The following is a 16,285-nucleotide window of genomic DNA, read 5'->3' on the forward strand; positions in this document are numbered from 1 at the left end:
TTTCTGAAGTATTGTCTCCAATTCAGGATGGCATAAGGCCTGTTTAATGTCTTACTCCATGTAGACAGGCATAAGGTAGACACGCCCAGATAAGTGATAGGAAGAGAGCAGAGGAATGAGATCTAACACATTACATTTCACAAAATAAAAGCCTGCACACCTAATTCCTACTAGGAAAGCAGAGTCGCTGGAATCAGGGTGCTCCTATTTAAATGTAAGGCACGAGGACTGGAAGAAAGGTGAAGACATTTGGGGTGGTGCAGGAGGCTGGAGAAAGGAGAAAAAGCATGTAATGCTGGAGAGTAGAGCGAGAAGCAGGAAGAGGACAATCAGGCAGAAGAGGGGAAGATTTCAAGTAGAGGAGATTGGAGAGGGAAGAAGGGGATTCATTGAGTGGTTAAAGCCATCTAGGAGAAGGAAGCAGGTAAAGAGGGAGTGACCAACAAGGAGAAGTGGAACATGGATGACAAAGAAGAGAAAGAGCTGGAGGAGGAGGAGAACATAAAGGCGGAATGTGGGCAGGGGTTAAGGGTTAATCCCCCAGGAGGAGAGGGTTAGAGGCTCGAAGTGGCAAGTGCATCCAGAGATGAGAAACAGGAACTACCTAAGCCTGACAAAGAGAAAGTGAGGGGTGGGGGAACAAGCACATGGTGAAGCGTTGATGAGGTGGTTCAGGAGGGAAGTTAGGAGAAGGGAAGAGCAGTAGAGAGTCAAGGGACTAGAGGGCCTCTTAGGAATGAGAATATCCCAGAATGTCGAAGAGGCAGAGGAAAATTGGGTGGTGGGGAAGAGAGACAAGCTACAAAGATACTACACTCCTAACCAGTTTAAGTGGTCTAATGATTGGTGGACACTATGGGGTCTGGGCTTGGAGGCATGCATTCTTACTTCTTGTTATGGCTTAGTTATCATAGGCACTTCCAGGCCCTGAGTCTGAGAAAAGCAGGTCTTTCGAGAAGAAGAAATCCAGGGTGAGACGAATCTGGCAGCAACCAAGGAAAACAAGAACCGAGAAAGAAATGTGGGGTATTTAAACTCACACAGACAGTGAGTGACTGAAACGCATTAGATGGGACCCTGAACTAAGAAACTTTGCTTTCACCAAGATACCTTTTAATTGATTCTAGAGGCTTTTGTTGATGGGAAAAACACTGAGAAGGCATCCTCTGTTTATGCTTACATTTCATTAGTCGACCCAGAGTATTGGGATACATTTGACTTCTGCCCACAGACCTTTGGGTTTACTATACATCTCAGAAAATGTGTACATAGTTTTAATTATGATTAACCTAAAAAGAAAGCATCAGAATCAGTTTGAAACCCAGAAGTCAGACTCCTGAAAATTCCCTCTAGTAGCAAGAGGGTGTGCCAAGCACTGGGCGAGAGGCTGCGAGTATAATTCTATTGTTTGAAGACAGTCCATGACCATCCCAATAAATATTTCCACCCAATAAATATTTCCACCAAATACGAAAGACCAGCCTTTTAGCTGTGTGATCCAGCATTGCTTTGTGACAGGGCCCAGGCCAGGAAGAACGGGAAAGCTTGAGAAGGCCTGTACAACCCCGATCATAAGAATATTTCGGATGTGGGTTCAGGAGGGGCCAGAACAAGGGCTTGAACAGAAGTCAAAGTGCAAATGCCTAGGCAGACATGAGAAAGAGGTTTCTTTTACCAGCGTGGGGGGAAAACTGGGAGGAAAACTGACAGTACCATGGGTTCTAACCAAGTGCATAATTGTCCATAGAACCCCCACCTAGAACCTTAGGGTACTAGGTGGGGGTACCTAGTAGGTGTGTCCAGGATCAACATGCACCCCTAATCACATCAGCTGCAACCAGGAAAGACACAGATTTGAGAGATGTGTTTGGGCACTGCAACTCCCAGAGACTGTGACTTAATGTTTTCTTGCCAAGAAGGCGGCCTTAAAGAAGGGAGAGAGTGAAGGACTGAGGACTACAGTCCTAAGGGGAATGGTAGTCTTGTTGGTGCTAACCCTAACTCCATTCTTTGAGCTTAGTCAAAACCGAATCCATGTTTTGTATTGTCACAAAGTCAAGTGAACCACACAAAGGAGGCATCTCATGGATGTGTTTAACAAGGTTTATTCAGGACTATGTAAAATGTTGTGCAACTCAAAAAGGGTCACAATGGCAAAAGGTCTACTCAATTCAAAAGGGTTCTTCAAAAGTCTCTCTGGGTTTCTACCCTGAGTGCCTGATAGTCTCTTGTTACTCTGTTGGATGATATCTTGCTGGGTAACTAGCCTACCCTGGCTGGCCACTTTTGGATAGTATCACCAAGATGATTCAGGTACTATTGTTGCAGCTCTAGGCTCTTTTTGAGGTGGTTCCAAAGCCTCTCCAAGAGGTGAAATAGTCCCAGGGAGTGCTTGGCTGGCTTATAAAAGTGACAGTAACCTAGTAGATGGTTTTGAGTCAACAGTCGGCCCATCGGCTGTGACAGTACATAGATATTCTTGAGTTTTGCTTCTTTACAGTGTAACCAAGATGTTCTTTGAAGCAACAACTGTAGGTACGCATAATCAAGCACCACATCTCTAGTAAGCTATGTGGCTGACACAGATAGACATTTCATGAGTACTATAAGAGTCATTGATCCCGAGACTACTGTAAGGAACGCATGGTGGCAATAGTAAGATAGACCCAAGTGACCAATTGAACTTTTGATGGGGTGTGATAAACGCCTATCTAAACCTAAATCTAAAGATGGGAGCATGCTACAACCATCAAATAATAAAGAAGGCAGTCCTAGTGGAGTCTTGTCAACATAAAATAGCCTATACTAAAACAATACTATTGCCAACCCTTACTACTAAGTTACAAATAGTGTGGGTTGAAGTTCATGAAAAAGAGTGTTCACAAAATGATAAGTCAGGATGATTGGGCCGTTGTCCTCCCTTCCCCACGTTTTCAGTATGGAGCAAGGTGGTTCCCTCAAGCAAGGCACACACCCAGCTTCTGCGGCACGAGGGTTCAGTTCAGTCTTCACAGTTCAGGACCTTCTGGGTCAAAGCCTCTTTACTTCTTGCAAGTCTCTATACTCAAAAGGGCCTGCTGTGCAAAAATAATACGCAAACATTCTTTTCCTTTTAACACAATGTTCAATTTGGGTGTTCACCCTGGATCCCCCTCACCCTCAGCCGGGCTCACATCCCTTTCAAAACAAAGGTTCAACATTGGATCCTTCTCAGTAGGGCTCAGATCCCTTTCAAACTATGTTTAGATAATTCTTTCTCAGGTGACTCACAGTTGACCCCGGATCCCCCTCATGCGATCTCAGATCTCTTTTAATCACTCAATAAATCTCCGTAAACTGGACTCGGACAAATTGTGATGTACTTTGAACTATCGAAGACTTTCGAATGTGCACAGGATTTAGCTTGACCCGTTGCATGACCACTTCGATCTCAATTTTCCTTTTTCTCACACTCAGCATCAGTTGGATACCTAATGGAGACTTTTGAATGGGCACCCACGTGGCGTCGGACCACTCTGTGTATGGTATCCTTTCTTGGCCTCCGAAAGTTCAATTATAAAGTTCAACTACTCCTTTTGGTTTCCACTTACATCTGCGTCGCTCTTTTCAAACGCCTCACACACTGTTCTCTTTCTACAATGTTGCCGCTTGCAACCTTGGTTCAAAACACAAACTGGCTTGGTTTCAGTCTCTCCGACTCACCAGTTGTGCAGACTTTTGCAATGCTGCTTTGTTGTAGGAGCTACGATTTTCGGTCATGTGTGGTTCACCTCCTTTCAAGCTCTCAAGGTTCACAATGAAGGCTTCCCAAGGCCGGACTCGAGCCTCCTTTCCAAAATTCACAATTCTCAAAATGCAGAATGCACTGGGCTAATTTTGCTTCCTCTTCACAGCTCCCCAAAATGTCATTTTCTGGCAGTGGGAGCTGCAGGAGTTAAAAAGGGGTGTTAATCGAAGGTTAGGGTCTCTCCACCTGTGTCTCAGAGACCTGGGTTTGCCTGCCTGGTACAGGGGAGGAGCTTTGCTGTGGGTACTGCCAGGCAAGCCCCAGCTGTCACTAGTCTTGCCTTCTGGAGGCACAGTTCACTCCTCCACACTGCAGTCTCCTCTCAAGTAACAGGGCCAGTGTTTGGGCGTTTCCAGGCCTCCCAGGCTCTCATCAGCTCGCTAGGTCTTTCTCCTGCTTCCAGGCAACTTCCTGCATCCCCAACTTGTTTGAGGTGTGCTTTCCTGCTCCATCTTTTATGCTGCCTGGGAGAGTCAAGTGAAGTTGGGTGCGAGTAATTAAAGAGGGAGGCCTGACTTAGCCTGGCCTCATTAATGGGACAGTCTGCTGTAGAAAGGAGAGCGTTTGTTTTGTGTGTCTGTGGTTCCCTGTTAGTAATCGTCAGCCTCCCAATCTCTCTCCTCCTCATCTCAGTGTTTGAGGGGAAAAGGGGGTAGGGGGATTTGGGAAGTCAGTAGCTCTTGTATAATAGGATGTGGAAGGGGTCGGAAAGGGAAGGGAATACTGTATTTCATCATCAGGTAGGGAGGTGTTACGGAAAGGGGGATCCCATGTCTCACCTTGAGACTCCTTCTCCCTCTCTAGTTCCGGACCCAACAGCGAAGACCTTTCTCCCATGACCCTACAAGAAGATGCCAAGGGGTTTAATGGAGAAACACCCTTGGTCTCTTTACACTACTCACTCATGAAATTTCTACCTGTTTTTCTGTGATGCCACATTATGCAGTGTTCCTATCCTCGGCATTAGAAGCACTTAGTGGAATGCTTGCAGTCAGGAGGTAAGGTGTAGAAATGAGAATGTATCTCTACTTATAATGCTGTCGCCATTTTAGTGGGTACACTAGTTTTACTTTTGTTGGACTTTTACCAAGTCGTTGGTAATATTTATATTTAAAAAAGATAAAAAGACACACACAAAATATCTGCTGAACTATCACTGAACTTCTCAATTTTTATTTTATAATAAGTGGTCATAACATTTACAAAGTTTATAAATCTTGTAGTAACAAGGGGACAGTTAAGTTTGCTAATTTCCTTAACCATGACTAGATATGTAACAAAATGTATTTGATTCTTTTTTTCAGATCTAACAATTGTCTACAGCAGACATGAGAAATTAAAAGCTAGATACACTGCATGGGCAGTAAAAACAAGCCACGAAACAGGATTTGGCTCAGCTACTTAGCTCAACCAATATGTTCTTTGTGCTGTGAATTATAGATTGCAGTCAGAAGGATATTCAGAGGATTATCAGCAAGAATAATCATATGTGCCATAGGGTCTCAATATTACAGATACAGATACAAATGTATACAGTTCCTTTAAGAATCAGTCAGGTAATCTGTTATTGTTAGTCGTTCTGAGAAGTTTAGAAATTAACTATCACATTATAAACGACTTACCGTAATAAGGTGTCCCTATCAAATGTTGTAGTGGACACACTGTAAAAGAAGCAGCCTGGATCTAAAATCAGTGAGTGTAGGTCCATCTAAATCTTGTTCTTAGTCCAGATGAAGTTCCCTCATGAAATAGGTGATGAAACAGAGGTATCTCTCTGTACTTGCAAAATGGGCCAAAACACAGTATGTTGACATGTGGCTATTTTATCTTTTAGATTTTAGTTCCAATGTGATGCATAGATATGAAATATGAACCTCATTACATGAGCCTTTTGATATTGAACACAAATGTCTTTCAAAAATGTACTTCCAATCTTTTCAGTCGAAGAATTGATAGTTGTTTATGAAGCTTGTGCATTTCTATGTCCCTTATTATAGGTTTGCAGGTATCACGCTGGTAATTCCAGTGGGATACAGGCAAACTGTCCCTACTGTTACTGGAGCCTGATATCCCGGTATTACTGGGATATTCCAGCTACCGGCAACAGCGGGAAATCCCTATTCAATGGAGTCCCAGAACACTCCATGGAGGTGATTGCCTCAATTACTAGCAGCGGTATTTCCGGTACCAGTAACTGCAGCATTTTTTTGCCAGTGGGGGCCAGATTTACCAGCAGCTCAGGGCTGGAGGTAAATCTGTGCCCCCACCAAGAAAACTTGTGTTTCCCCCGGAACAATACTGGTGCCAGAATTACTGACAATTTTACCAGCATTTATACCGTACTGGGAAAACTGTAATGAGGCCCTATGTGTAAATATAGTTTGATCTATTGTGGGTTTAAAAGTTTACTTTTTTGTACATTTAAATGTGTTGCTCAATAAAATGGCTATTTTTTTTATTAGTGATAGAGATAATTTGAATATGATTGTAAATAAACAATAGTATTTTACAGTTACCATTTAAATGTTCAGATACATTTATTTTCTAGATGTACAACACTAAAATATGCAGCCGGTCCTAATATAAGCTATTTTAGATATGACATTTCATTCCCTGACTTTTTATGACTCCGGATACAGGTCCCCATTCTTTCTTAAATATAGGAAGGTGGAAGGAGACACCAGGAGGAGGCGGAAGGAGACATCAGAGAGAGGGAGGAGGTCAGGAGGATATAATAAGGAGAGCTGGTAAAAGAGCAGGAGCATGCCCACATATCCCTTACCAAGGGTGAGCATGAGATGAGTTGAGGTACCTGCACGTGGAGGAGTACCAATGGGGTCGAGGAGGAGAGACATGTTGGAGAGTATTCAAAACACTCCCCTTGGTACAAGAACATGGGTACACAGCAAGGAGGAGAGTAAGGAGGGGACACTGGGGAACCCTGCCAGGACCTTGAGACATAGATGTGGCAAGGGAATAGGAGAAAGGGTTCTATGCCCACTCAGTCTACTAATCGCCTTGTGTATGTTCTGGGGTTTTGACCGTTAAAATAGCACAACTTCTGCCCTGCCCATGCCTAATGTTTGGGGAGCCGAAACACCAGTAGTGGGCACCCACGTATGAGAATTAGAAGCCGGATGACCCGAGATGGTGAGCCAAGGGGATAAGAAAGAAGTGTGATGGGCACTTAAACACCCCAGGACTGTGGGTTCCTCTGAATTAGTCGTCCGCCACAAGATGAGAACCTGGTCTCCGATCTATACACTTAGAAACTCAATCTTTTACAAGTAGTGAAAAGTAATTCTGTGTTTGCTATTCAAGTTTTACGTTGCCTTTCCCCTGATCTGGCCAATCCTTGTAAATATTCCCAATAAATTTTTGTTTGCTTTGTGACAGGTGAATTACTACAGTGCCTAGGGATTTAAACTACAGATATTAAACTAGAGATAAAAGAGGGTTACTAATAAAAAAAAGTCAGGATTGATAATTAAATGGGAGTAAGGACCCTTCGTGGTGAGGACTGTCCTAATTTAATCTGTCCAGTATCAGGGCTGTAGGGCCCAGCTCATTTCTTTAGTTCAGCTCAGTTTCAGGGTCTATAGCGTCCAGCTCGATTCTGGACTTCATTTCCAGTGAGCCCAGCACACTTTTTATCTTCCTTGCTGGTTTTGGGGCTCTTCGTGGCTCAGATATTTTCACTCTCTTGCCATGGGTTACCTTCCTAGTTATCTTTACACGACTGTCGCACAACCACTAACAGAAAGCATTTTTCACTTTCCCATGAAAGGTTTGTACCTCACAAGCAAGTATTTCTCCCACGACCCTCCCCATAGTATTTATTTACCAGCAATAATTTCTTGACCACTTCCCTGAGTCACTGTAAGGCTGCATTATCATCACCAACCAGGCCAGGATTACCCTTCTGGTATCTCTTCCTATTCTCTGGAATCTGCCAGAGACTGAAATATAGCCCTCAGCCGCTTGCACTGGTTTGGCCCTTGACTCAGCCATGGTGTGAGATAAAGCCCTCAGAAGGCGTGTGCCTTTTTTCGTCCCTGTTTCTTGGTCTTTTCTAGTTTTTGAGTTATAGCTCTCAGCAGACTTGTGGATATCTCACTCTTTCTGGATCCCTGGCCATTCCTGCTCCCTCTGGAATCCCTATGCGAACTGACTCACTCACTTCCCTGGACTGAGCTCTTACAAAGGCCCTGGGTGTCAAATGATTATTAAATAGTATAAATATTCTTTAGATTGGCTCTTTTACCTCATTTATTGCAGGTCACTGGATTGGCACTGCCCCAAGTTCCTTTCATGATTTTCAGGCGTCTTCTTTCCCTTTCTTAAGTTGCCAAACCTCTCCTTCCCCTCCCCCATGACTGGCGACTAATTTCCTATCTTGGAGGTGATCCTAGGTTCAAAGACCCAGTCTGCCATTTTAGAGTCAAGTGGAATTGAGACCCTTGTTGTGCAGCTCTGGACCACACTGACAGGTTCAGGAAATATGTTCTTTGGAAATGGGGAGCTGATCTAGCCAAACAAATCAATTATCAGTGTTGCAGGCCTCTGGCCAATCCTTGACTAGTGTGCTTTGTGAAAGTATTCTCTTGCCAGGGGAACAGCCAGTCTCTGCTTGCTGGCGGGCCTCAAAGTCTGTGAGTTTAAGTAGCAAAAGGTATTAGCTGATGTTCTATTGATGTTAGCTATGAGAGTGACAGGGTGTTCCTGACTTACATATGCTGGACAAACACAGTGTGGCAACAGGTTGCTCTCCTGGTTCTTACTCCGTGGGTCTGTTTCTAACAAGGCTGGCACCCTAACTGGGTCTCCAAGGCAAGGGAGCAGAGGGACGGGGGGGACAGGGAAAGTGAAAGATTCTCCATACACCACTTCTGGTAGCACACCACAGTGCGTGTGGGTCATCTCCGTCCGGCTCAGCAGATACCCCATAAACTATGCAGCTGTAGTACCAAATGTGTATTGTGATATAGAAGTATGGACCATACAGAGGTATATAATTCAGGAATTCAGGAAGACATCTTCTTTCAATAATGGGATTGCATCTTGAGCATGGCTATCTTGAACTTCTGTTTCTTGACCTATTTATTGGGTGGTTGTAAGTCTACAGCAAGACTTCACTTTTCATCTTGGGAAACCAGAAACCCATTCAGTATATTCCTTGTGCTCTCTGACGCACGGATAGCTTTGCAGAAATGATTGAGCTTCTTCCTCTACTAACAAGATGTCCTCGGCCTTTACTCCCCCGTTTGTGCAAGTCCTCCGGTTTGGTGTTTAGTCAAATGGGCTACAGAAACTTTCTTGTAAACTGTGTTAGTTATAGAAAGCTCAGAACGGAACTTCTCCAGCTGATTATGTTATTGTATACAATGAACTTGCGGCACAAGGAAAAATAGTGCACATCCAAGGGATATGTTGGGCTGTGGTGTGGCAGACACCGAATGCCTAAAGCTCTCACAATTTAAATATAGGATATGCTGTGTTATGTTAAAATGGGCAAAGCTGCTTGCCTGTGCCTAATGTTAATTATTGGAAAGTCCTGGCTACCTTGCAAATAGAGGTTTTTCTGTGAATCCTATGAATAAGAAGATTCTAACACTGGATGCAGGGTCGAAACACGTGTCGGCTGACCACCTTTAGACCATGTGTCTACACTACAGAGAATAAAGAAACACTGTTTGAAACACTGCATCGAGCGTTAGAATCTTCTTATTCATAAGATTCACTGAAAAACCTCTATTTGCAAGGTAACCAGGACTTTCCACTGTTTCCATACAAGGTGTGGGTTCACCTCTTCCCTCCTGTGACCTTACACAGAGATATTGAGATCATCATGTCAAACACTGAGCCTAGCACTGGAGTATTCATTTCTAGAGCTCACCCTTTCCCCTCTTTTTAAGGTTAATTATTGGTGGTTGGTTTACCCAGCCCCTTAGTTGCTGATCTCCCATTCGTAGAATTGTTGCTTAGGCCAAATGGTGAGCTAGTATATATTTCTCTTGTGATACAAACAAACAAGCGTGTGGTGAACCAGTGTAAGTAAGCTTACTCTTTGTTTATTTGTTTGGGTTTCAGAGAAAGGGTCACATGTGTTTTGCACTTCAGTGGTCATTTTCAGGGCCATAAATATCATTCATTATTTCCATTCTGATGCTGGCAGCAGCATAAAGGAAACCACACGTAGCAACCATGTTATTCAGTCTGGTTATGAACAGACCTTATCACACTGTAAAGCATTAAGAATAATATAGGATTTTTATCCAATGTTTATGATATTTATGGCTCGTAAACGAGCCAATCATTCGGCATACGTAACCACACCTCAAATGCACGATCAATATCCATGGTAATGGGTAAACTAAGCGTCACATATTTAAGGGACACCTAGCTAAGGATAACGACATTGATTTTACATTTTTGCAATATTGCGCCATAAATCTGTGCATTTTGCACCTTGTATGTTAGATTAAAATCTTAACAGAAAGCACTTTATTTACATAATTCTATTTCTGATGTCCTTGTATTTGTCACAGGTCTGGCCGTAGAGCACAGGGCAAGCGATATCTCGCAGTCTGCACTGTAGATTCAGTCAGATTCCTGAGGCAATGCTAGGATATAACAGAAATAGGGTCCATACCAATCTGATATGAGTTGAGACAGGTATTTCACAGGAACTGCAGAGACAGGAGCTGCTGGTAAGTAAAGAGACAGAGAGAAAGCAAAGACAAGCAAATAAACTGGGCAACATGGATTGATCAGAATAAAGGGTGTACTGGAATATGATAAGGGGTCTCCAGAGATTATGGAAAGCCTGTGGGATTGATACCAGAAGAATACTCTTAACAATGGTCATACAGCAGCGTCATGAGTTAGGCGTGCTGAGGAGACTGTTGTACTCAGTGCAAGGGTAAAACTGGAGACCATATACTGAGGCTGCTAAGACTAAAATGGACTAGGCGAAGGGAACAGAAGTCTTTCCCTTATCTGATATGAATGGATACCAACCCAGGGGTCACACTGTAAACTGATTCAAAGCGGAGGCACAACAGTGGACCAAGATGAAATACAGGTAGAAAGTAGCATTGAAAGAAATAACCAGGTATGGAACAGGATAGGGAAACAAAGTACAAAGCAGAGGATGGAATATCAGAATAACCAAAGCAAAACTTCCAAAGGCAGGGAAAACAGAGAGAAAGAGAGAAAAGCTAGGCAAAAATAGGACAAGTCTGTGAAGCAGAAATGCTTACAGAAATCGGGGTGTTTACAGAAGGTCACAAAGGCAGAAAAGATATCAGTAAAGAACTGAATGTCTTTAACAGCAAAACAGGACAGGGTTTCAGAAGTCAACAACTGGAAATCAAGGAAAGGCTGAATAACAGGCAGACTGCAAAGTAGACTGGAAAGGGTGCTGCAAGCAGCAACAGCAAACAGGATTCAAAAGCCAAAATGAGGATTTTCAGGAAAGGTCAAAAACTGGTAACGGGAGCACAATCACAAACTCCCAGTGGAAGCAGTTGACTGACAACTGCTTCTGTTCAAAGTGAGCTTATAAAGGCCCTCCCAGCCAGCAGGCAAACAGGGTGGAGCTGATTGTAGTCTCAGACAGCTGTGTTCAATTAAGCCGAAGCCTGGCTTCAGTAGCCTCCAGCAGTGGTTTGTAATTAAAGGTTTTCCATCTCCCTGCAGCCTAGCCTGCAGTAGCTTGGAACAGGTGAATGCAATCAGGGCCTCGCCAGCTCTTAGTAGCTTGCTGCAAACAAATGTACTTGTTATGCCTCCTCCAGCCCTCTGCCTTTTGGGCAGCATACATTTACCAGAATACATCTGGTGGTTTAACCCAAAACCCGGAATGGAACATTAAATTAGATTGGTCCAAAACTGCAGCGGTAAAACAAGTCAATTAATGCAGAGGCAGTTAGCAGGTATTAACAATGCAAGTATACCATAAACAGAGTCTCTGAATGTGTGCATGTAGCAGTGCTGGGTGGCAGGTGAGTAGGATTGTGACAGTATTGCACCCTAATCGAAAACAGGCTCTTGTAGAAGGTGTTCCTAACTGGCACTGTGGGCATGTAACTTCCACAATTGACATGTATGTATTTTTTAACTAAGCAAATTAAGTGGGACATGAGTAAAATACTGAATGAAAAGTCTGTTATTTTGACAATGGAAGAAACACCCATTAACGGTGTGGCTCTGTACTCATAATTAAATGCCAATAAACAAATTTTATAATAAATGAGTAAAATACTGAAAGATGCACTATTTTAGTACCAGTGCAGCATTTTTGTGGGACTTTTGTAAATGTCAATTTTGCAGTTTTTGTTGGAATACAAAAATGGCCATAGCCTGGCTGGCCTGCATAATGAACTAGTCAACGGGACTTGCTATGATTTCTTTCAATGTTGCAGTTAACTTGTTAAAGAACTTGAGCAATACATGGGAATATGAAAATAAAAAATGTTGATTGTATTTAGGATTCGTACAGACATTTTAATGGAGGAATCAAAATTAAAAAATGGAATTGAAATGGTCAAAACTTAAACAGAGCATTTGTTATATCAATTGCCCCTGCTGACATTGGTCAAATAGAGCACATTATTATACCCCACATATTTTATGACATTGCTTACATCTTTGCCTTTTCCTTTCTTTTTTGCCTTGTCTTTTTTCTCTTTTTCCTTCTTCTCTTTTTCCTTCTTCTCTTTGTCTTTATCTGTCTTCTTTCCTTGTGCAGCTAATTCTTCTTCCGCTTCTTTTTCTTCCATTTCTTTTTTTAACTGTTTGCAAATGATAAGAGAAAAACAAACGCTGAGCGTTAAATCTGACATGGTAAACCGGCATGTTGACAAACCTCTACTTTTTTTCTCAGCTTTTGCCAAATTTCAGACCTAGAGTACCTAATGCATAGCCTTTTCTATGTCCATGCTGCCTGAAGAGGGATTTAGAGGGAAGAATGGCTATTATGTGTTCATGAACACACAGAATTAGGCCAAAAGTAGTAATGTGTGTAGTACAATGGCTAATCCCCCCCACTAACGTGAGATGGGGGTTTAGATTCTATTAAAGACAAGGAGGCGATTATTATGCATTCTAATCTTTACTCTGAAACCACAGCAGCAAAGAAAACACTTTTACAAACAAAAAAGTTGTAACAAACAGAACTAAATAGAGTTCAATGTCAATGTAAAGGAGCTTCCCAATCCATCATGGAGGACAGGTCATGCCCTGCAGGAGACCAATGAGCAGGGACCCTTCCTTATATAAGTCCATTACTCTAAACCCAATTCCTCTTTCTGTAGCGGTCTTGAACCAGACGTCCACTGCACAGATCAGATGATAAACGATGAAGGCAAATCCAGCTAAGCTCTCGTACCACGCACTCGATAACTTGTAACTGCGAGCCACACTCCTGATCAGAACCTCAACTCGTAGCTGTAAGAACAACAAGCAAGAAGGGTGGGTGGATGGGAAGAACAACAAACCAATGAATGTTCTTTCTTGAAACCCCTGTGTACATGCGTGTCATAACTGACATATCATATCATATCAAGGGTGGGTGGGTGTTATAATAATCGCCTCCTTGTCTTTACTAGAATCTAAACCCCCATCTCACGTTAGTGTGGGGGATTAGCCATTCTATGACAAGACAGGAGGCTCATATTATGCAAGTTCGAAGCCCTTGCATCCCATTAGTATAACATGATCAATACACTAGAGACAATATAATAAAATAATATAATAAAATAATAGGAGAAGAAAACGTTTTCAATGCTTTCATTAGATCAATCAGCTGACCGCAAGAGAATTGCCCAAGACTAGGCTGGCCGAATAACTGTCTGATAAGGCATAGCCAAATCCACTGCAAGAAAAAAAACTGGAAGATGTGCCAATTCCAGCGTCCCTTATAGGCCACCAAAACCAACTGGTTAAAAAGAGGGGGGAAACACTGAACAAAGTTTTCATATACTAATAGGTTAGGACAAACCCCATAGGAACAATAAACTCCTCCGTTGTCCAATCAAACATGTAAAACACTTAAATTCATACCATCTTTGGGAACCTAGACAGCAAACCAAAGAAGATAAGCAGCTAGCTCTCCTGGAGATAAAGAAAAATACCCCTTAGGGGTGAAAACTTTGTAGGTTCCATCCCATGCGTTAAAGGAAGATATCGCATTAGAAAAAGGGCATGTCACATAACTAAACTGGGGAACCAAGTGGGAAAGACAAATCTTCATAAAAGGTAAAATGGGAGTAAAAGGTCATTTTATTAATCTGTAATAGGATGACCCATCCTGAGCGGAGCTGAAAAGCAATAGACGTAACACACAATTGCCTTCAGACATATGCGTATACTAAGGAAAGGTATGTCTTCTGGAGGCAGAAGCAGAATGGAAGAGAGGGGCCCCACCTGAAAAGCTAAACCTGTCACACCGTCAACACGGAGACCTTCAGACCTTCCGAGCTCTTGAAGAAATACTCTGCTACCATGACAAAAGGCAGATATTTACAAAAACCTGACGCTTAAGAGACCAAACTTGGCAAGGAGAAAAAATGTATCTTACATCCAATCGCTACCAGTATAGTGATACCTAAACCCCCTTGTAGCTATGCCCGGAGCTTGAACCTTGTTCACTCCTCCATGGTTGATAAATCCCCTAGAGGATCAAAACGAACCGAAGTAGGACCCCTAAATCCCAAAGTTTTAACAAAGACTCTAAACTGCAAAGCACTGATCATTAAACAGTTAAACTGAAGTTGCTCACCAGAAGAGGACTAACCTCTATCTTAGCCAATTGGAAGAACCTTGAAGTTCACAGCACCCTGAGCTGGCACCTTATTGCAAAAGCATACTCCTGTGAAAACCCAAGGGTCCACCTGCTATGCAGGTGACTAGGAGAATCAAGTCATTAAATAAATATATCACAGCCCTCTGGGAATCGCACTGACAGGCACCTTCTGATAGTTAATGTAGACACATTTTGATAGAGGGTGGTAACTTGGATGGGATATTAGTAGCACTCCCAGACCCCTTCATCCCGCCAAGCGATATTGAGCCTTCCCAGCGAGGAGAACCCTCCCCACCTATGTAAGGGAACCCTTGCAACCCAGACTAAGGGTACCCTGAGGACCACGCTAGAGCCCCGCTTTACACCCTTAAAATAACTACTTAGTCGCACTTCTAACCAACTCCCTGACCGTGGAAGGGGCTCCGCTTACTTAATGAAATACCAGGAATTAGCGCAAAGGAAAGTAAACTGACGGGAGGGAAATGCTCAGTGCGAGTCTGCACTGGTCATGAGTGAAAACTCCTGAAACAGGAAAAGCGCAAACCATCGAGTGATACTCCAAGAGGTGTAATATTATGATGCAATCTCCCCAAAGGATGGCGGGAAGGGGAATGAGGGGGAAAGGACCTGTAAATGAAAGGTTGTGAAAGAATACTGGGACCACTGTCCCCTCAAACTCTGAGGTATGAGTCTCTATTCGTGTGAGGCTGACTGGCCACTAAGGGAATCAGGGGAAGGAAAAATTAAACACATTGCCCATAGCAAAATAGCAATTCTATAGTGTTACGAACCCTCAGGTATACGAGTGTTTGCTCATCAATACTACCAACGGTGTGTGGTGTGAGGTGTTCACTTATCGATTGCAGCAGGATGAAAGACTGATTTAGACCTTTCCAAATTAGGAACCGGCATCAGTAGGGTCAGCACGGATGTGAAAGCCAGCACTCTATTTGCTGCACTGCTGAAAAATATATATATATATATAAATAACGAAAGAGGTTAAACAACTCTCTTGAGAGTACAGAAACCTGCTTGTACTCCTCGAGCCGAGAAGAAATTATAACACAATGCTAGACGGTTAGCTGAACAACAGGCCAATTTTTGGGAAGAAAACCATGGGGCAGGTGCCAGAAAGTTATTATTTGGCAACTCGTCCATCTGATACCAGCAAGTGTTTCCAAACACTCCATCCAAGGAGGACATGGTTGCTCAACTTGCCATGCAACAAAACTGAACAGTAACCCTCGAGCTGACCTTGTCTCCACCAATAGTCCAATAGTATAATTAATGTCAAAATGGGACAAATAGTAAGGGAAAACACGTCCCCACTAAAGAGAGCCTCAAGCCCTGCAGACCTCCATAGGGGCAGAAAGTATCATTTTTTCCTCCTTATGTCGAGAGAAAAATTCTGCAGCGTAATCAGCATGAGTACCGGGTGAAGAAATTGTTATTGGGGAAAGCAAAAACCTAAGGAAAGGACTGAGTTGTCCTGAAACTAGCTAAGGTAAAGGGTGACAGAATTTTACTGAAACAAAGGTTAACACCAGAGTGATGGCCAGAGAGGAAGGTACAACTCCCCACATGGGTCTGTCTACCACTACCCCCACACACTCTTTTCTTTAAAGTACTCAATAAATAATATAAAATAAAATATATAAAATATATATAAAATATCCAAAGAAGAGGGGTTA

The 16,285-nt window shown here is 42.8% G+C and overlaps 1 protein-coding gene across 1 annotated transcript in view; it reads right to left on the reverse strand.

Annotated features, from left to right (window-relative positions):
• IQCA1L (IQ motif containing with AAA domain 1 like) overlaps nt 1–16,285 on the reverse strand; it is a 1,109,403-nt gene that overhangs the window by 277,433 nt on the left and 815,685 nt on the right. The window contains exon 8 of the mRNA XM_069646014.1: nt 12,436–12,582. Coding sequence (XP_069502115.1) covers nt 12,436–12,582 — 147 coding nt within the window. The remainder of the gene's footprint in view (nt 1–12,435; nt 12,583–16,285) is intronic.

The sequence above is a fragment of the Ambystoma mexicanum genome, chromosome 2p, assembly GCF_040938575.1.
Source record: "Ambystoma mexicanum isolate Mex_15411 chromosome 2p, UKY_AmexF1_1, whole genome shotgun sequence".
In the NCBI taxonomy this organism is placed as follows: Eukaryota; Metazoa; Chordata; class Amphibia; order Caudata; family Ambystomatidae; genus Ambystoma; species Ambystoma mexicanum.